Source organism: Eulemur rufifrons, chromosome 16 (genome assembly GCF_041146395.1).
Source record: "Eulemur rufifrons isolate Redbay chromosome 16, OSU_ERuf_1, whole genome shotgun sequence".
In the NCBI taxonomy this organism is placed as follows: domain Eukaryota; kingdom Metazoa; phylum Chordata; class Mammalia; order Primates; family Lemuridae; genus Eulemur; species Eulemur rufifrons.
This window is the reverse complement of record NC_090998.1, coordinates 60,426,120-60,449,184: the sequence shown is the minus strand read 5'-3', so window position 1 is coordinate 60,449,184 and position 23,065 is coordinate 60,426,120. Positions and strand designations below refer to the sequence as shown.

General features: G+C 32.3%; 1 protein-coding gene across 3 annotated transcripts in view; it reads right to left on the bottom strand.

Moving 5' to 3' along the window:
- NAV3 (neuron navigator 3) overlaps positions 1 to 23,065 on the bottom strand; it is a 332,556-nt gene that overhangs the window by 63,693 nt on the left and 245,798 nt on the right. For all 3 annotated transcript variants that reach the window (XM_069491594.1, XM_069491595.1, XM_069491596.1), the window contains exons 17-21: positions 20,179 to 20,220; positions 18,571 to 18,731; positions 11,505 to 11,693; positions 3,303 to 3,355; positions 926 to 949 (exon numbers count right to left, since the gene is read on the bottom strand). In XM_069491594.1, the coding sequence (XP_069347695.1) occupies positions 926 to 949; positions 3,303 to 3,355; positions 11,505 to 11,693; positions 18,571 to 18,731; positions 20,179 to 20,220 (469 nt within the window). The remainder of the gene's footprint in view (positions 1 to 925; positions 950 to 3,302; positions 3,356 to 11,504; positions 11,694 to 18,570; positions 18,732 to 20,178; positions 20,221 to 23,065) is intronic.

Genomic DNA, 23,065 nt, shown 5'->3' with positions numbered 1-23,065 from the left:
TGTAGCATTTCTATACCTCAGTAGTCATATTAAGATCAATGTTAGAAATTTTGCCATGTGCATGTGATGTAAATAAAATAGCTAAGTTTTAAAAAATCATATTCACACTTTGGTCCAACAATTATAAATTGGTATAATCAATACTTTTTCAATATTTTTAAACACAGAACAAATTTTACTTTTAATAGCTAATAAAATAAGATTTCACAGGAAAGAAGTTCCTCTGCAAAAGCTGTTGCCAAGGCATTTATTTTCTCTGTGGTCTGATTGCCTCAGTGTAAACCAATTAAATAGTCATTACCTCACTTTGAGTAAAGTCATAATTAAAATCCTCCTTCTCTCTTTGGCCAGGACAAATCTTTTACAAAGGGAAAGAAAAAGAATATTCTCTCCAGGTTGTAGTTTGATTTGCATGATTGCAATGAAGTATGTATTTGTGAAATGTGTGTGATTAGAACAATAGACTACGCTGACATAAAATAGTGATTAGAAGCAGCAAGGTCATGGCACAAAATAGATGGTCTGGGATGCTGGTATCTTGTGTTGTGGAGGCTTGATGCCTAAGATTTAATGGTTGTGTTAGTCCTATGCAGATGGTCTCACAGGTAGTGGGGAAAAGACTAATAAAATAGACCACAGGTCTTCATTCATTCATCAATGCTTTCATGAGTACTTACTACTAGAGAAAACTTATTAGGTGTTGAGCTAAGGCTCAATCTAGAATGTGAGAGGAGAGATTCCTGTAAAAACTTCCTTTGATTTTATTTTAAGAGGCAATATCAAAGGCCATTTATCAACTGGCTGCCTTTCTTCAGCAGGCCCGTAGAGTTCTGCTATTGTATCACAGAGCCCTCTAGTGGTAACAACATTAATTTCATCATAAATGTAAACTAGTTAAATATTAAAATGTTGCAAGTTTTTTTACCTCTGAATGAGCCTTTTCTTCAGCCTGTAAAAAATAAAAGGAAACAGAATTTAATTACAAAAACTAATTTCAATTCATTCCACAAGTATAAATGAATAAAATAATTATATGTATTTAAAATGTCTTTACGATCTAACATTACAGTGAAATATATAGTTATTAAATTAAAATAGTAAAAACAGGATACTTTAAAATAAATACTTCTTTATATATGAAACATAAAGTATTTAAAAAATATAGTTAAGTTGATCCATAGATATATAATATGCCTTAAAAGCAAAAGATAGAATTAACAGACCCTAAGATCTAAACCATAGCAATAAAAACAAAAGTTATAAAATTAGATGCTAAAAAAGATGGGTGCATAAAAAGTTAAAATACTGGATTATTTTTACACAGACTGTAGGAAAGGGACTCCATGAAATTATAGAGATCTGTAGCCAAGCTGTAGGAGTCAGAATTTTTCTTTGATTTACTGATCATAAAGAATGACATATCAAGATGGGGGGGAAATTGACCTCTGCTGATAACCAGAGAAAATCAACATTATTAGTTTCTATTTTCCTTTCCCTGATAATTATTACTTAAGTTTATTACAAGTCATTAAAACACTAATAGGCCCAGTGTTAAGGTGGTGATAAAAGTGGCTGCCAATTATCTTTGCTATACAGCTATGGAAATGAGGGCTGCCATAGGAACTTGTAGGATATATTTGACTTCAGTTGCAGAAAATTCCTATCTCTGTTTTTCTTCTTCATGCTGGGTGGCAAAATGCCACAAAATGACTTACGTGCACCATTACATGCGGGAACTTCCCTCATCCTGTGAGTAGCTGGAGAATAACCAAAGCTGAAAAAACAATTTCTTATTTCCCATCTCTACTTTGGGGATGTTTCCAGGTTTACTGATACAAAAGTACCTGAACTGCTTTTTATCTCTTTACCTCCAGAAAACATAAAATAAAACAAAGCAACTTAACCATCAGGATATATTTTATGCATAAGCATCTCTTTTAACCTGTATTTTGTCTTTCCTATATATTTTGTACCTTTTAAAAAATGTTGGTAATATAGTGTTTATACTTCTAACTGTATTTTTTTCTTTTTATTCTTTAGTCTTTTCAAGGCTTCATGATGGTAGTTTTATTCAAATATTGCTGTTGCATATATTTAAAATATGATCATAATGATCCTTCAATCTTTAGAGATTTAAATCGCAAAGGTTTAAGTCAGAATACAAGTCCCCAACTAGTAGCAGTATTGACTCAATAGGAGGAACACTAAGTCTCAACACATTTCTTTTGTGTTTTTTCCAGTACATTTTTATATTCATAACTTTATCCATTAGCCTATAAGAGCACACTTATTTATGTGAACATTAATAGTGATTTCTTAATTTATAGAACCTACTGGTAAATTTCAGCATTAAAAGGAGAAATAAGAAAAATATTGTTTCCGTTAATGACAGTCTGATCTAGAGTGAATGTCTAAAGCAGTAAATATGTAAGATTAACTTATATACAGAAGGCTATAACATTTGAATCTAATGAAAACGAGTGAAAAATTAGTATTGCCCCCAATGCTTAATGGATCAGTGACAGCCAAAGCTGCGACCTTTTCATGAACCTTTCAATGCAGGATTAAGGATTATCCATAATATTCAAGGCTTATTGAAATTTAGTATATACCTCACTGTCACCTAAAAATAAAGGTGCCCTCTCTTAAAACATAACTTCTTGTAGGCTACTTTTTTTTAAAAAAAAGATGAAATTATATTCAGTGGGCAGAAAAACTCATCTTGTCAAAAATAAACTACAATTTCACACATTGGCAAAAGAAGTTGAAACATTGGCATTCTTGAGAAATAACATTTTTAAAATCACACTGTATATCAAAAGATGTATTTTTAAAAATGTCTATCTAGTTCTTCTAGGCGCTTAGTTTTTGGCATAATCTTCTCAGAAAATGAATTCAAAAATAAAAAATAAAGAGGAAAAATATCATAGATATTGTTTTTGGTTCAGAAAAACAAGGAAAACTAGTCAATATTATGAAAATATGGTATAGCACAATAAATTGTTTCATGGACTCCAAGTCATACCCCAATAGATTTTATGAAATTCAATTTTATATTCATTTATTGATTACAATGAGTACATAAAAATCAAATGGAAGCACATATAAGTGGACACAGAATGGCTGGTAGAGCACCTTCCAGCTAATTGGGTCTGCAGTAGCAAAGATTATGCCCTTATATCACTCCACAACTTTTGTGTAACTGTCACAGATGTATGTGATCTATTAACAGTAAAATGATCTATTTAATCATCTGGGTGCATGGCAAAACTAGAAACTTTTTCTTAACAGCCAATACTTACTGTAGAGTAAAGAGAAGAAGTGCTGGAGACCAATGACAACGAAGAGCCATGAACTGGAGAAAACACAAACAATACAGCTAAAATAATGATGTTTACTCATAAACCCTGGGCCTCTACCGAAAAAGTAAAGAACAGGTGGTTAGGGAAATAAAATAATGACACTTAACTATAAGATTCTAAGAAAAAGTTGGCTACAATTTTTTGGATACCAAGATGTTGAGACATGAAAAAGCCCCACACATATTCCCTGAAGTACCTCATTGACAAAGTTATAGAGACAAATTGACAAACATGGGCCCAACCAGTTTATTTTGCACATATTGAAAGCTATAAAAGACTCCAATATTAAATACATAGAAAATTATGGAAACTCAAGCTAAAAGTTGCCATAAACTCTTAAACTTTTTTAAAAAAGTTATGTATTGCATTTTTATACAACAAAGGTCCAGTTTCAGAATTTTTGTCCATATACTTTCAGGGAAATAAGCATTTTTATTCAGCTTGCTATTTCAACATTATCTGTGATGCATTGATAATATTCTTATAAGTGTAGAATTATTGTTTCTTTAGGAATTTTAGTAATAGAGAAGTACTCCTTATTTCAAGGTGGTATTTCATAGAAATTAAAAATGGAAATTACATACTGCCTTTTATCTAAGTATATCAAAATATCATCTAAAACATTTAAAAGCCTGCTTTATACTTCTGTACTTCCAATCTATTAAATCCAAAAGGTGGGTAAAATTGTGCTTAATTATATTTGCAGAAAAGTTTCTCTTCTTTTCATTGTGTGATAATATAGTTATTTCTGCTCATTGTCCATTAAACAAATGTTAGATGACCATAAGCACTGTGACAAGCCCTTGCTAGATAACTGGCCTTACAATAATAAATAAGACCCAATCCTAGAAGCTCAAAAAGAAATAGAAAGATATAATTAAAAAGTAATTACAATAGCATAATAGAAATACTATGGAAACCAATGTAGTAGGTACTACAAGAGCATATGGGAGGTGCTTATACCTCAGTCTGGAGAGGGCTGGAAAAGCTGCACTAGGATCATGGCAGCTGGATGAAACAAGGGAATGAATTTGAGAGATAACAAGAAGAACCTCTTTAAAACAGAGTTTACGTATTTCAAAAGAGCAGTGAAGAAACCCCCCTACCCCTAATTTCTAACTTGGGCAAATACTACCATTCTATGAGTTGTACAAAATGTTGTTCTTTGAGTAAGTTATTAAAAAAAAATATTTCAACCTCAAATAACACTTTTATGAACTAAAGGGTTAGCCTGGTGTACCAGAAGAAAGGTGGAAAATGAATCAGGCAATGTAATTTTTGTTCTTTTGATGCTACTTACTATTTATAGATCTATGACCTTATAGCATGTGGCTCTGTCTGTTCATATGTCAGTGTGAGCACTGGGCAGGATGTCAATAACATCCCTTCAATCTAGCTCAATAATGCCCTGATTCTAGATCACAATTTAAGAATTATAACAATTCAGTATTCAATGCATGAACATCAAAAAGCCATCTAGCCCACTCAGGCTTTTAGCAATTCAAATTATTTAATCCTCATACATGGAAGGCCAGAATTGCCCGGTATATAAACTTCATTCTACTTGTAAATGCTACACTCTAGAAAGCTGCCTGTATGCTTAATAAATCATTTATTTTTTTTTACTTTTTTTTTCATTTTTAATTATAATGGGTACATAATACTTGTATATCTTTATAGGGCACATATGATGTTTTGATATAGGCATAGAATGTGAATTAATCAAATCAGAGTACTTGGGGTATCCATCACCTCAGGCATTTGTTATTTCTTTGGGTTGGGAACATTCCAATCGCACTCTTTTAGTTATTTTAAAGTATACCCTGACTTATTGGCTAAAAAGGGTAATCCAGGTATAAAGTATACCCTGATTATAATTACTTTGCGCTATCAAATATTGCTCATTCTGTAACTATATTTTTGTACCCATTAACCATCCCCACTTCATTTTCCCTCCCCATTACCCTTCCAAGCCTCTGGTAATCATTCGCTCTGTCTCCATGAGACCAATTGTTTTTAATATTTAGCTCCCATATATGAGTGAGAACACACGAGATTTGTCTTTCTGTGCTTGGCTTATTTATCATAATGTTCTCCACTTCCATCCATGTTGTTGCAAATGGTAGGATTTCATTCTTTTTGTGGCTATATAATATTCCAATGTGTATATATACCACAATTTCTTTATCCATGCACCCATTAATGGACACTTGTGTTGATTCCATTGTGTTGGCTATTGTAAATAGTGATGCAATAAACGTATGAATGCAGATATCTTTTTGATACACTGAATTCCCCTCCTTTGAATACATATTCAGCAGTGGGACTTCTAGGTTATGTGGTAGTTTCATTTTTAGTTTTTTGAGGAACCTCCATACTGTTCTCCATAGTGGTTACACTAATTTACATTCTCCCCAATAGTATATGAGGGGTCCCCTTTCTTCATATCCTTGCCAGCATTTGTTATTGCCTGTCTTTCTGATAAAAGCCATTTTAACTGGGGTGAGATATCTCATTGTAGTTTTGATTTACATTTCTTTGATGATGAATGATGTTGAGCATTCTTTCATATATCTGTTGGCCATTTGTATGTCTTTTTTTGAGCAATGTTGATTCAGATACTTTGCCCATTTTTAATCAAATTATTTAATTTTTTCCTATTGAGTGGTTGGACCTCCTTATATATTCTAGTTATTAACCTTTTGTCAGATGGGTAGTTTGTAAATACTTTCATCTACTCTGTGGGTTGTCTCTTCCCTTTGTTGATTGTTTCCTTTGCTGTGCAGAAGCTTTTTAGCTTGATATGTTCCATCTGTCCAGTTTTTCTTTCATTGCCTCTGCTTTAGGAGTTATTACTGAAGAAGTCCTTGCCTGGACCAATGTCCTGAAGCATTTCCCCAATGTTTTTCTTTAGTAGTTTCATAGTTTCAGGTCGTATATTTAAGTCTTTAATTCATTTTGATTTGATTTTTGTATATGGTGAGAGAAAAAGGTCTAGTTTCATTCTTCTACATATGGATATTCAGTTTTCCCAGCACTATTTATTGAAGAGACTGTCCTTTCCCCAATGTACATTCTTGGCATCTTTGTTGAAGATAAGTTCACCATAAATGTGTGGATTTATAACTGGGTTCTCTATTCTGTTCCATTGGTCTATGTGTCTGTTTTTATGCCAGTACAATACTGTTTTGGTTACCACAACTATGTAGTATAATTTGAAGTCACGTAATGTGATTTTTCCAGTTTTGTTCTTTTGCTCAGGATGGCTTTAGCAATTCTGGGTCTTTTGTGGTTCTGCATAAGATTTAAGATTTTTTTCCTACTTCTGTAAAGATTTCATTGGTATTTTGATTGGGATTAATTGAATCTATACATTACTTTGGGTAGAATGGACATTTTAATAATATTGATTCTTTCATTCCATGAACATGGAATATCTTTCCATTTTTTATGTCCTATTCAATTTCTTTCATCAATGTTTTATAGTTTTTATTATAGAGATCTTTTACTTCTTTGGATAAGTTGATTTCTAGGTATTTTACTTTATTTGTAGCTATTATAAATGGGATTACTTTCTTGGTTTCCTTTTCTGATTATTTACTGTTGGCATATCCTGCAAATTTACTACATTTGTTTATTAGTTCTAGTAGATTTTTGGTGATTTTTTTTTTTATTTCAGAATATTATAGGGGTACAAATGTCTTGGCTACATGAATTGCTTTTATACAGTTTGAGTCAAAGTTATAAGTGTGCCCATCACCAGATAGTATGCGTTATACCTGTTAGGTGTGATTTTCCCCATCCCTTCCTCCACCCTCCCACTTGCTTGATTTCCCTTGAGTTTTACTTCCATATGTGCACATGAAAGTTGATCGATTAGTTCCAGTTTAATAGGGAGTACATGTGGTGTTTGTTTTTCCATTCTTGTTATACTTCACTAAAGAGAATGGTCTCCAGTTCCATCCAGGTTGTTACAAAAGGTATTGGTTCACCCATTTTTTATGATGGAGTAGTACTCCATGGTATATATATACATTTTATTAATCTACTCTTGTACTGATGGGCACTTGGGTAGACACCACATCTTTTCACTTGTGAATTGTGCTGCAATAAACATTCAAGTGCAAGTGTCTTTTGGGCAAAATGGCTTTTTTTCCCTTTGGGTAAATACCCAGAAGTAGGACTGCTGGATCAAATGGTAGGTTTACTTTTAGTTCTTTGAGGTAGCTCCATACTACTTTCCATAGAGATTATACTAGTTTATAGTCCCACCAACAGTGTATAAGTGTCCCTTTCTCTCCACGTCCATGCCAGCATCAGTTGTTTTGGGACTTTATGATACAAGCCATTCTGACGAGGTAAGTGATATCTCATTGTGGTTTTGATCTGCATTTCCCTGATGATTAGAGACGTTGAGCATTTTTTCATATGTTTATTGGTCATTACTCTATCTTCTTTTGAAAAGTTTGTGTTCATGTCTTTTCCCCACTTTTTATGGGGTTGATTTTTTTCTTGCTGATTTGCTTGAGTTCTTTGTAGACTCTGATTATTAGCCGTTTATCAGATGTATAGAATCCAAATATTTTCTCCCATTCTGTAAGTTGTCGATTCACTCTATTGTTTGTTTCCTTGGCTGTGCAGAAGCTTTTTAATTTAATCAAGTCCCATTTATTTTTGTTGTTGCTGTGATTGCTTTTGGGGTCTTCTTCCATAAATTATTTGCCTAGTCCAATATCTAGAAGAATTTTTCCAACATTTTCTTCTAGAATTCTTATAGTTTCATGACTTAGGTTTAAGTCTGCTACCCTTCTTGAATTAATTTTTATGAGTGGTGAGAGGTGCAGATTTTATTTCAATCTTCTACATGTGGCTATCCAATTTTCCCAGCACCATTTATTGAATAAGAATTCTTTTCCCTAGTGTTATGTTGTTGTCTACTTTGTCAAAGATCAGATGGCAATATGAGGATGGTTTTATATCTGAGTTCTCTGTTCTGATCCATTGGTCTATGTCTCTGTTTTTGTGCCAGTATCGTGCTGTTTTGGTTACTACAGCTTTGTAGTATAGTTTGAAGTCTGGTAAATTGAGGCTTCTTAATTTGTTCTTTTTGCTTAAGGTTGCTTTGGCTATTTGGGCTCTTTACTGGTTTGAAGTATAGAATTATTTTTTTCTAGATCTGTGAAAAATGACATTAGTGTTTTAATGGGGATTTAATTGAATCTGTAAACCAATTTGGGTAGTATAGACATTTTAATAATGTTAATTATGCTGATCCATGAGCATGATATGTTTTTCCACTTGTTTACATCCTCTACAATTTCCTTCTTTAATGATTCATAATTCTCCTTGTAGAGGTCTTTCACCTCCTTGGTTAAATATATTCCTTGGTATTTTATTTTCTTTTTTACTACTGAGTCTTTAATTCTCAGCTTGACTGTTTTTGGTGTATAGAAATGCTACTGATTTGTGTACATTGATTTTGTAACCTGAGACTTTGCTGAACTTATCAATTCCAGGAGTCTCTTGCAGAATCTTTGGGATTTTCTAGGAGTATTTAGTTTCTCTAGATATGCTCCTGAGTGACCAGAAAGTCAATGAAGAGGTTAAGAAGGAAATAAAAAAATTTCTTGAAAGAATGGAAAATGAAAATACAACATATCAAAACACTTAGGATACAGAAAAAGCAGTAAGAAGAAAGTTTACAGCAATAATTTCCTACACTGAAAAAGTAGAAGAGCCTCAAATAACCAAACTAATGATGCATCTCAAAGTACTAGAAAATAACAGCAAACCAAACCCCAAATTAGAAGAAAAGAAATAATAAACATCAGAAATAAATGCAATTGATATCCACCCAAAATACAAAAGATCAACAAAACAAAAAGTGCTTTTTATGAAAACATAAACAAAACTGGCACACCTTTAGCAAGACTAAGAAAAAGAGAGAAGACCCAAATAAATAAAATCAGAGATGAAAAAGGGAACATTACAACTAATATTGCAGAAATTCAAAGGATCATTAGAGACTACTATGAGCAACTATATGGCAATAAATTTGAAAATCTAGAAGAAATGGATAAATTCATAGACACTTATAACCTACCAAGATTGAACCAGGAAGAAATTCAAAACCTGAATAAACCACATAAGTAATGAGATAGAAGCAGTAATAAAGTCTCCCATTAAAGTAAAGCACAGGAAGCCTTCACTGTATTCTATCAAGCATTCAAACAAGAACTAATACCAATCTTACTTAAACTATTCCAAAAAAATTGATGAAGAAGGAATAGTCCCAAACTCATTCTATAAAGCCTGTATCACCCTGATACCAAAACCAACCAAAGACACAACAAAAAAAGAAAACTACAGGCCAATATCTCTGATGAACACAGATGCAAAAAAAAGCTCAAGAAAATAGTAGCAAACCCAATTCAAAAACATGTTAAAAAGATTATTCATCATGATCAAGTGGGATTCATTTCCAGAGATGCAAGTATGGTTCAATATATGCAAATAAATTAATGTGATATACATCTTATCAACAGAATGAAGAACAAAATCCATATGATCATTTCAATTGATGCTAAAAAAAGCCTTCAATAAAATTCAACATCCTTCACGATAAAAACTCTCAAAAAACTGGATGTAGAAGGAACTTACCTCAACCCAATAAAAGCCAAATATGACAAACTCACAGCTAGTATCATACTGAATGGGGAAAAACTGAAAGCTTTTCCTCTAATATCTGGAACAAGACAAGGATGCCCATCTTCACTGATGTTATCTTAAAGTATTATAAAAAGCTGTTTCAGAAAATCAATAACTTTATATTTCAGATTAGTTTTATATTGTCTACCTGCACTGCAGCCATCAGTGGACTCGACAGGATTCACTATCTGCTACAGTGAACTCACTGGTTTGGCTAATATCACAAAAGGTAATGACAACTGTGATCTACTGATTTAGTGCCAGCATATTAAAGGTACCATGATGACCTAAAACACATAATTCAATTTTCATAGACATCTAAACTTTTAGTCAGATGATACTTTAACTAACAAGGTGGGAAGGAAAAAGAAAGGAATAGAATAATACTCTCATTTTTATCATTGTGACAAACTTATGAAATTACAGATGCACAACCTAGGGCTACTAAAGCTAAGAAACTTGCCCAAGTTAATACCATAAATAAATTAATGTCTAGAGGCTTAAGCCCTGGTTTATTTCAAGATTTGAGGACCTTTATTTTATATGTAGTTATTAAGACTACATATAAACTACATATTTTATATGTAGTTATTCTACAACAGTATGACAGATTTTATGTTTGGTTTTATTCTAATCAGTTTAAATTTTTATGTTTAGTTTTATTTTATCTTTAGCTGACATGAGTTATACTTTGTATTTGACAAGTTTCCTTTATGGCTACTTTAAGAAAAAAGCATTCATTGAGAAAAAGAGAAAAATCTCTCAAGTTATTATTACCAAAGTTAACATTTAAGGTTATAGAGTTTGGAAAAATATGTACCTTTGAACATCAATTAAGCTTCTAGAGTTTTTAACAGATTATTTAAAGTATTCACATAGAACTATACAACTATAAAGATATTTATCAGATCAGATGAGAATTTTATTGCCATTATTACTAAGAAAAATGATTTATAAAGCAAAAATTAGGTATAACATGAATTCTAAAATGATGAGATAAAAAACAAACACCAGAGAGAGTTTCTGAGAATAAAAGTCAACAACATATGATAGTTTCATAAGATAATTTTTCTGGTTTGTATATATTTATGGCCCTTTAACTGAGAGTCAAACAAAACATTTTTTCTGATACGTGATGCGTCTGGGCAATAGTTTCTAAAATTATGTTTATTTTTGTATGAGAATATTAAATTTATCCTAAACTGTTTTATAGGCAAGTATTGATCTAACAAATTTTGGCATATTTCCAAGTACTTAAAGAAACAGAGATTGATAAAGAATAAAACTTTTTTATGCTTCAAGATTCCTAAATGAGAATTATATTTATTTATTTCCTCTTCAGCAATCCTTATGATGTAAGTGATACAATATGTTCTCTCAGAGTTAAATAAAGTGACTTCAGCTTCATTATCTCCCCTGCCCCCAAACACTTACCTTCTTCCATGCTGTCTCTGAAAGAGCCTGAATGACTGATGGCACGTGGCCTTTCCTCCAGAGAAGTGGCACTCCCACAAAGCTGAGCGTCATCATAGAGATCGAAGGAAGAGTCTTGGGCTGGGATGCTGTTTGAGCGCATCATACTGGGCCCAGGAAGGTTAAATTGAGACAGATTTGTTGGACTCACTGAAAAACAAAGCACACACAGCCTATTACTCCGGGACTTGAGTGATAAAAATAATAGGTTGACAGAAAGTAAGAATTTGATCCCAATTCTTATGGAAACATGAATTTATAGGGTGTCCTTATTCAAGGTAGACCAAGAGTTTACCTCTGATATGTTCAATAACAGCCACTTTGGAGTCTCTCTTTCTGTCATGAATTATGTCAATTTTGAAAGCAACAGTAAACAAAAACAAGTTACCTCTACTGCCTTTGCTAAAAATATAATAAAATGGTATTTTTTGCTATCTGTTGTGAGGAAGAGGTTTTTTTTCTAGAGTTTGTAGGTTTCTTTTTAAAGAATAATCATCACGGCCGGGCGCGGTGGCTCACGCCTGTAATCCTAGCACTCTGGGAGGCCGAGGAGGGTGGATCGCTCGAGGTCAGGAGTTCGAGACCAGCCTGAGCAAGAGTGAGACCCCGTCTCTACTAAAAATAGAAAGAAATTATATGGACAACTAAAATATATATATATAAAAAATTAGCCGGGCATAGTGGCGCATGCCTGTAGTCCCAGCTACTCGGGAGGCTGAGGCAGCAGGATCACTTAAGCCCAGGAGTTTGAGATTGCTGTGAGCTAGACTGACGCCACGGCACTCACTCTAGCCCGGGCAACAGAGTGAGACTCTGTCTCCAAAAAAAAAAAAAAAAAAAAAGAATAATCATCACTTTAATGGGAAAAGCAAAATCAAAAAGAAAGTAAAATATAAAAAAAGAAACTAAGTTTCTCAAGAAGACCCTTTAGATGTTTCTAAGGCAAAGATTTTCAGTCATTTTGAGTTCTTAATTGATGTAAGTTCATCATTGTCAGAGTTAGGTTGTAAAGAGGAAGAGTAAAATAAACTTTTTTCTTTAAATGAAATGTAATATACATGTTATCTGCAACCTGTCATAAGGTTAATTGCATAAAACTATGTTCTACTGTGTTAAGACAGGAACACCGCAGTGAGACTGTCAAATGTCACAAACATGTTATATTTCAAAAAAAAGTATCTCAAGTCTGTATTTTGAAATAAGAATTTATTCACCTATTGCCTATCACCAAATAGTTCTAATGGCATTGAACTTTTAGGCCAACTGGTAATTATCAATTTAAGGAAATATTTGGTTGATTGAATGTACAATTGCATTGGAAAACAATACAGCTGAAATTTGGAACAAAAACAAAGCAGAAAACTGAGAAATATATTTATCATAAATTCTCATGTGTAAGAAAAGCAAGTTTGCTATTGGTATACAAGGAAGCAGGCAGGAACTTCTGATGATATGAAGGGAACTGCTGAGTACTTTCAAAACCTTGAGGAATGTCTGCCATTGGCTTAGAACTGGTCTAATATCACTTTAAAATTTGCTATTTTTTACTTTGATACAGGAACTACACTTCTTCCTAATACAATTACTGACTCTCAAAATAATGTAAAACAGAAACGGCATACTCTGAGGTAACTGAAGGAAAGTATGTCCTATTTGCAATGCACTGTGCTTGGTATTTTGCAGATATTAACTGAATTAATACAAAGAACAATCCTCTGATAGAGCTAGTTATGGACTGGAGTAAAAGGAAACACAGGATTAAGAATCACAACTATGTGTACATATGAGAAATACAATGAAAAAGGAGGAAACTATGGATTTGCAAAGTGTATAATCCATAGAAAGAAAAGAAGAAATGATGGAAATAAGGAACAAAGAAGAAAAGAAGAAAGAGAGAGAGAGAGAGAATCTGTCTTTCAGACACATGCCTTCAGCCAGCGGCAACCATTAGTCCCAGTTCAGTTTTAGATCTGACAACAGCTAGTATGCTGTAAAGCATTCAAGACTTGAATGTTTATGTTTAAGGTACCTGGATTGGGGTAAATAACCCTATTCTAGTTTCACATTATGAATTGACTCTTCTCTTAATGAATGCAAGACATTTATAAGTGCATCCTATTAATGTGTACATCTTAGAGGTCAGAGGACATTTTACTCATTTTTTGGCATAATTCTTACCAATATGATTGCATAGATATCCAAGTGAAGTGTGCTTCTACAATTTCTAAACATAACACTTAACTCATGCAAGGTAAAATATTAGTGAGGATTAGGGCAGATTTTAGAGGGAATAGTTTGCATTTATAAACACTTTTGATAGTATCTCCATTGGAAATATACCCATACTATTAAAAATGTTCAATTAAGTGAATATCTAGAACAATTCTGCTTTTGGGGTGTTGCAGTTGAATAGGAAGAAAATATGACATAGTCCTTAATTTCAAGTGTGGCCACTAGGGGAAGTGAATGAAAAAGTAGAAAAGTTAACATGTAAAATAGATCAAAAAAAGATATATAATAGAAGACATATGTAATACAGATAAAATTTCTGTAATGCAGCACAAATTGGTAAAAAGCTTCTAGTGGTGGTTTCGCTCTCCTTCTGCTTCAGGCAAATATCCCAATCTCTACCCTTTAGTTTCTTCATGAATTAAAAAATGGCAGAATAAATGGCCTCTAAGATCCATTCGAAGCCAGTAGACACATAAGAATTTCTAAATAGGAAACAAGTAGATGTGGCAATCTATTAAGGAAAGAGGGTTATGGACCCTTGCCTTAACTTGCATTTGCATAACAAAGCAACTGTTTTTATTAAGATTATATATATTCATTTGTGGTGGTTTGAGGAAAGCAGGAACAATAGAAATGTGGACTGGATTTTCAAATACTTCCATATCACTTCCTATCTTTGTATCTATAGCTGAACATTAACCTGTAAGTTTATAATATTGTTTTAAATAAGAAGAGTTGTCATATGGATTCTAATTTTGACTTATTTTGTGGAATCTGGTTATGAGCCAGGAACAATAGGTGAAAGTCCAGGAAAATTTTATTTGTCTTTTAAAGGAAGAATTTCAAAAGTGTTATTTCTAGATTTAAGTATTTTTAGATTTAAGTATTTAGTATTTCTAGATTTAAGTATTTTTTTGTCATTGGTAGATTTATAGAAGAGCTAGAGATACCATAAAAATTTACACAATAGATGAATGATTGAACCAGATGTGGGTCTCTTACAACTGTGTGATTCTATGCTTCCATGAATAAAGAAAAAAGGGGTTCATTCTGACTAGGTTGAAGGGTGAATACAGGAATAGAAGGGCATTCAAGGTGGAGGGATGCTCGAAAGCAAAAGCATAGAAACTGTTCTTACACAAAGTTGTTTAACACTCACTGTGTGCAAAAGGATCCATCTAATAAATAGAACTGGGAAGTGACAGGTTGATGTTAATGTTTCTGCATGTAACCTTTGCAGCAAGGTGAAAAATGAATCTGAGCAATTGTTTTCACACATGGAGACACGACAATGAGTCTCACCAAGTTATGAGATGCCGCATAAGAACTTTGACCAGTAGTAAACGAATTTTCATCCAAAGAGTTATTTGGTTTACATAAGTTATATTCTGATACTCTTTCTTGAATGGGAATGGTTTCTATAGAGCTAGCATGCTGGAAACTGCACACAAACCGTAGATTACTTAGGCAATAGTTCACAGCAGTCTACTGAAAATGATATAATTATAGTGATCTTAAATTTCTAATGTTTGTTATACATGATTTTTACAGTAATATTTCTAAAATTTTTACATATTAGCACATTAGTACATAGTAGAAAAAAGAATAAAGAAAACATGGATACTACAATTCCTGAATTTTAGTAATGATCATGTATCTGATAATTCAAAAAAGATAATGATCAAATTGAAAACAAGTGATGTCCAAAGACAAATGTAGGATAATGCTAATCATATCCAAGTTAAGTAGTTACATTTTACATATTTTTTAAGAAAAATTTATAATAAAGTAACTTTATGATTGCATTTTAACAGTACCCACTTTCTTGCCCAATAAACATTAGTTCAGGTGATCTAGAGATACAATGAAAACTCTTTAAAATTATTTTCGTATTTTTAAAATTAGTATTTATCTCCATCGTAAAATAAAACAACATAGAGATCTCAGAATGCCTGATTTGAAACTACATATGCTTGTAAAATCTGGCTAATCACATGAGAGTATGTTGACATGAATAGGAAGGTGTTCCTCTATACCTCACAATAGATGAAAATGTTGAGACATATGGGTGTAGAAGAAGTGAGATAAATTTGAAATTTACTGATTGTCTACAGTTTAAAAAGCTTGAGCAAAGAAATGCTACTGAATAGAGAGATAAATGTAGGAGATATTTGGAAGATAAAATCACAGGTTTTTGCTCTACTGAAAATGCAGAATGTGAAAGAACGGATGGTGTAGTTTCAAGAAAAATTGTTGATTATACTCTCATTGGAGTAGTTGAAAGAAGGGTGTATGTGATATATAAGGAAAATAGAAAAAAGAGCTAAAGAAAATTCTTTGGCTTGAAATGGTTATGTGGTATAGCACACTAATGGAATTTTAGATTTAGAAGCTCAAAAAATCTCAGAGAAAAAAGAATGTTGATTTGAAAAGTAAGAATTAAAGTTGTGGATAAGAACAGAAAGTGTGTCTAGGATGAGAGAAAATCTAAAGGAAAAAAACTTAGTGAAGATATAAATATGAGGAATAGATGGAGGATGAATTCCATTGCCTGGTGTTTACAACTAAACTAAGGTCTGAAACAATTATTAACAGTCTCTTTCACTCTCAAAAGTGACCTTACTTACATAATAAATTTTAGAGCAATGCTAAGATAAGCTACTCTGAGAGAAAGAATTGTAGATAAAAAGGTATGATGAGAATCAAGAGGGCTATGTCACTAAAGTCAAGGCCTGTCTGATGCTGTTGAGAGATCTCTGGTATAAAGTACAATGGTCTTAGAGGGAAAATTCACATCCTAGAAAAGTAAACTTGACCTTTCAGAATCTTGGTTTCTATAGCAACGAGATATAAAGGATGTATTTGATCAGTGGTTTTCAAATTCAAGTTATTAGAACATTAAAGTTCCACAGAGACATTTTGTTAGTAAAAGCATAATTCACATTTCATTTATTAATTATGTTTTAACTCTTTGAAAACAATGCAATAAAATCCATTCTTGAGTGTGTTAAATACCAATTCTTCTTAACACATGTGGCCATGGACATGTTGGCTTCAGATGCCATGTTAACTTTAATTTATGTAAACCTTGGAATACATTTATCCACGTGCAAATATTTGACATTCTTGGTAAATGAATCCTTGATTCAAATGTCATAGTTCTGCACTAGTCTTTCAAAAATCCAAGCTGTGAATCTCCTTTACATAAAATGGTGTGTTACAGTCTTGTGAATTACACCCAGTTAAAACATTCAGACAAAGCTCAGGCATATCTGATGACTGCTGTTCTCTGATAGTGTAAGACATGATTTCCAATAAAAATGATGATTTGGCAGAGTCTATCAAATCTTACACACTCCTCCATCTTTGTACACATCTTAGTCATTTCTTACAACATGACCTCGTTATTATGTATCCAGTCAGCAGATGAGAAAATTGAGTTTAAATAACTTCACCAATGTCAGATATAGTAACCAGTGAGGTTTTTTTTTTCCCCTCAAAAAATAACAGAGATGGATTTAATCAGAACAGTACCAGTGGGGAAAAATATGGAGTAAGGAGTCAATTAACCAAGTTAATGAAAGTTGATAAAAAATTAATAGGAGATATGAGATACTTAGCAAACTTAGAGTATTTTAGGTGAACCTACAAATATATTTTTTGATTCAGGTTTTTTGAAATTAAAGTATTAGGCTTTTTTTTTTTTAACTGCAACTCAAAATAAACAAAAGCCATATATCCTTTGGCTTTATGGGGTAAAGAAGTCTCACAGTGGATAGGTTTAGCAGCAAAATTTGGGGTTTGATATTAGTTCATTAGCTCATATGGAACCATGACCAAAATAATTGCTCTTAATTTCCAAAAGCCCTAATCGGTACAGTGGGAAGAGTTACGTATAATAGAGAAGAACTAGCCTTGAGTCCTGCCTGGGTTGAAAGTGAAAAGTCAAGTTATTTAAGAAAGACCTTCTGTGGGTACGTTAGAAAGATTTTCTTTCAAGTAAATAGAGAAAAAATTGAGACTATATTATATGTGACTTTATAGAAGAGAAATCTATTTTTAAAGTCATTGGATCTATTAAATGATAACTGGCCATGTTCAGACTTCTCTCATTATTTTGTCACTCTTCCCGTGTTTTCTATGACATTTATGCAAATGATTTTATATTTCATACAAATGATGCCAAGCACAAAGTAACCCAATGGTTAAGATAGTAATTTATTTTTCATTGTATTTATGTAAAATTTCCACAGAGTATTGTCTTAACAGTAATTCTTCTATGCATTTAAAGTTTTAACTTTATCAATGTTAAAAGAAGTTATGTTGGAGTCATGGAAGTGCATATTTTTTCTTCCTAATTATTTTTTTTTTTTACAAAAAGCTTTAATTTTGTTATAAGGATGTTTTAACATTTAAAGCAAAAAGTAAAGATTGTTTCACTGTTTTTTACGAGGGATCTGAGCTAGAATGGAAAGGCCCTGGGCTTGAAGAAGCCAAGTGTTTTGGAGTTGATTATTGCCTCTGCCAGTTACTAATGGTGAGACATTTTTCAAGTCAAAAGATCTCTCTGACCCTCTAAAGCCTAGCCTGTAAAATAATCACAATAATAACTATGTTAAGCATTTCTCATGCGAATAAACAATTATTTTGTGAACAGTAAACAACCATATAATTAAAAGGTACTGTTAAGGTATCTTTATCCCCCTTTCAAACAAGTTTTTAATAGATACCAGGGCTCCTATGAGGATGGATGATGAAAAAAGCAAAGCGAAATCAATGTTTTAGAATATTTTACCCAAGTTGGAAAAGTGGTATTTTCCTGTTGCAGAAGATGACATTGCAGACGGGGAGACCAGAGGTGACTGGCTGCCAGTATCCTGCAGGCCTCCAGTAGAATGAGAACGCAACCACTCTTTGCCTTCTTCCTGGTTGGCCTGCCGAGATGACGGGGTATATCTGCAAAACAGCACAGCTAAAACACTTAAGCACATCTACAAGGGCAAGGCAATACCAGGACAGCAAAACAATTGAGAGGAGTTTCCTACTCAGAATGAAAGACAACCTTACACAGATTGAATCTAATTATAATTGCTCAGTTCTTCCAGATGATCTTACACCATCTGTTTGAATCTCATACAGAAAAAAAATAAAGGAATTTGAGAATAAAATTATGCTTCTGTGAGATATGAAGTTGGAAATCATAAGCAATGAGCAAACAGCCAAGTTAATTGAGGAGGACTCAAAAGCATAGTACTTGGAAGCATGTAGAGAGTGTGAAAACATAGACTACAAATGGTGGATAGGGTAGGCCAGAACCATGGGAAGTACAGTGATGCTCACAGAAAGGCATGGGAAATGGAACACAAGCTGTTTTGTTTTGTTTTGTTTTGTTTTTTAAATGAAAAACAGTTCCTTGGTTAAAATGCCACTTGACACCACGTCTGGATTAAAAAAAAAAATAAGGGAGAAATGTGCTCACTTTATTTGAAAATAAATTTATGGAACAAAACATTGAAATGGAATACTTGCTGTTTGCTATTGCTAAAAAATCAGAGAGAAAAAGAATAATGGGGAAAGATCTAGTTTTCCCATTACTCCCTGTTTCACCGAATAAGTAAATTCTTAGCACCAAAGAGCAGCCAACTTGTAATATTCATACAATGTTATGCCTCTAATAGTAGTTCATACTATATCCCTTCCTCAGATAAAAGTGTACAGTAAAAGATGGCCATAAATTAAATTTTTATTTTATTTTTTATTATGAACTGAACAATTATTTTGGGATTAAATGATATTGGATTCAGATTTAAATTGATCTGATAGATACCAGTACCCCTGAAAAATAAAAATTAAAACTGTTTGAGTTTTTAATGAAAAGGATTCTATAAAAATCATACCTTAATTACAATATTTATCCTATAATGATGAAAATGTTTTCTTTGATTCAAATGAAACCATCCTTCAACTTTTCAACATTAAGTGGATACATCTGTAGACTGTAAGGGTTCTGAGGTTTTGCAAGCATATGCCTCCAAGATGCAAAAGTTAGGGAAGTTATTAATAATTTTATTTTAATTTGTAAAAGTGAGTTCTGTATTCTCCCAAAATTTGCTGTCCCAAAAAAGCAATGCCTGGGACAAGTTTTTTAAGAAGCCTCATTTCTTCAAAATAGTGGTATGCATATTGGAATTTATTTAATTTGAGTCACAACCTCAACCTCTACTAGAATCTCTACCTGAGGGCTATCTCACCAACTCTTCAGGCCAGAGAAAACATCAAGATTAAAAGTGATTTCATCTTTATGTCAGGTGCTACGTTGCAAACAAACAAAGAAGAAGAGACAGCACACAAAGCTTACATAACAACAGAGAGAGGAAGTAATTGTGCTGAGAGAAATATATACCTTAGTCCCTTTTTGGGTAGTGTATTTCTGTCAAGCTGCATGCTGTTAAAACAAAGAAAACCCCTAAGGACATAATGTAAACAAAACTTCCAAATCACACATCCAACAAAAATGATTCTCTGAACTACAAAAAATAATCTTTTGGTAACACATACAGAATGCTTAAATCATTGGAAAAGACTAACGAAGGGTGATAAAAAGTCCATTGCTGTAACACGTTGAGTTTCTTCCTAATCCAGTACCATTCAATGATAATTTAGTGGTATGATTATTAGAAAATAGATTAAATCATGTTAGCGTAATTCCCTTCTGGATTCTAATTACCTAATGTTATGGTAGTTTTCCTTTCCCTGTGCAACTGACTAGACTTTTGCTATGATTTCACGTGCAAGAGAATCATAAAAGTGGAACTGAGATAGAGCTGTTCTGGCTAAATTAAAGTGACAAATTCCAATGGACAGAGAAAATATAAAACATTTAATACCTACTTATCTTTTGTCTTAAAATTATTTTTAATAAAAATAAAGGCATATTTCCCCATTTACATATGAAAAGAAAGAATACATAATGAGCATTTGCTTAAAACCTCATTTATTGAGAAATAGACATTTCTCAATAAATAAACATTTATTTATTTCTCAATAAATATTTTAATGAAATTAAGCTATGCCATCTTTTAGAAATCATAGATTAGGTATTTAAAAGATTATAAATTTTACCATCTCTATTTTAAGTAATTCTCAATTGGAAATAAGAAGGGATGAAAAGATGTGTCTAGAGAAAATGAGAAATGGCCTCTAAAAATAGAAGAAGAGGATGTCAACAACTAAGTAGGACAAGTCTAGGAATTTCTGTTATAATCTCTGGTATGTAGATAAGCAAAGAGGAGAATTAATTTGAATTGCAGGATTATAGTTCTCTTCCTTTAGAACCTCAAGTGATCAAAATTAAATACACAGGATATGGATAATGGGGATGATATAACACGAATGAGAGTATACTGACTTGAAATTTAATCACTCAAAATCAAAGCTAAAATGTTTTCTTCTATGTTTACTCCATTATTTAGCACTGCAATAGAAACCATCCAAAGGCTTTACAAAACTTTATTGGGGATGTCCACATAAGATTACTATATTATGGAGCAGCCAGTTTCAGTATATACCTTGATTACAGAAGTTTGCTTAGTACTGTGGATAAACAAATGAACAAATCATATTAAGCAAATATGAAAAACCACCAAATATGAACTACGTATGCCAAAGCATTTACATGGTCATATGCCATTTTAAAGAGTATGTCTTTCATGTGTCCAAATTAAAGTTTAATGTTGCACAGAAAATTAAAAATAGTCATTCTTTTGCCAGTGTTATCCAGTTCTATAAAAAATTATATATCTATATGATGCAGAGTTTAATGGAAAAAAACAGAAAAAAATACATTTAAATTTATGAATATAAATTAAAGCTTTAAGTAGAAAAATGATTGAATCTGGATATTAATGATTTTATAATGTAGCCACTTTCTGTAAACCTGCAAACCTCCTAGGGTTGCAAACTCATAAGCCAGCAATTGCAAAGTAGGCAGTAAAAATGAGTGCAGCAGGGATTTTAGTCAATAGTCTGAGGAGGACAGGCACTGTTTGCCCAGAGCCAACAGTTGCTGGGGAGAAATGTGAAAGCAGAGTTGCCTAATGTGACATTTAAAGACAAACTAGGAAATTGCAAAGTTGGTTACTACTTTAAATCATTTAGAAAATTTGATTAGGTCACAAAATACAAAATAAAACAAATGTGGGCTAGGCCACCAATGACCTACAGCAGATACAGAAGGAAAACTGTTAAAGAATGTATGTATGTATTTATGTATTATTTTATTATTATATTTTATTCAATTTAATGGAGAAGAATTTAAAAATTAAAATCTGTATGAAACATTACTGTTTGAATATAAATAATCAATAAAATATTCCAAAATTGTAGATAAACAAGTAAGTCATGAACCTACATACATCTCTATTGCAAAACTCTAATCTGCCTTAAATATTTGCAATTCAACACATTTTCAGGTTTGGCTCTGTGGATTTCCTCAGTATTCTCAACAATCTGCTGAACAAGTAATTATAATTAAGCCAGAATCATTGATTAGATCTAGTTTTCTCTTCAATAGATCACAAACTTTCTTAACTGTACTTTAAAAGGATTCAAGTAAACTAACATTTCTTGTAGTTTTGTTCTCAAGAAAAGAAAAAGCACAAATTCTTATATGAAAATTTATTTCAGTCCCGTAATTTACTGGAACTAATTAATATTTATACTATATACTATACATATAAACTATTAACATTTACTTTTCACAGCTTAATATTCATCAATATATTTTAAGAATCAAAGATGTAGCATTTTCTTTTATTAAAAATTAGCTTAAGTTTATTTTAGAAAAAGCCTTTATTTGGTCATTTTAATACTAGAACATTTCCGTTTGTAAAATTGGCCTATTTCAAAGATTGAACAACAACAATAAAAAAGATCTGCTTAAAAAGAGTAAGTAACTGTATATCTGCTAGTGTATTTCTATTGTGAAAATTTATATTGACTTCAGCTAAAATATAGATAGGAGTAAAATATTAAAACTGCATTTTGATTCTAGCTATAAAGTTCATCAGTCTTACTATCTAGTTTTTTTTTTTGAGGATTACTTGGTTACGAGTAGTTACTTGATTATATTTATGAATCTTTAATGTCTGAATGCTGAATAAATAGGTTGCTGGCTAAATGGTCAACTTGTTACAGTCATCTTTATAATTAGAAAATAACCAGTATTTTAGAGAGTGGTGTGGTTAATAAATGATGACCTAGTTCCAGTATGCTTGGTTTGGTTATCAACT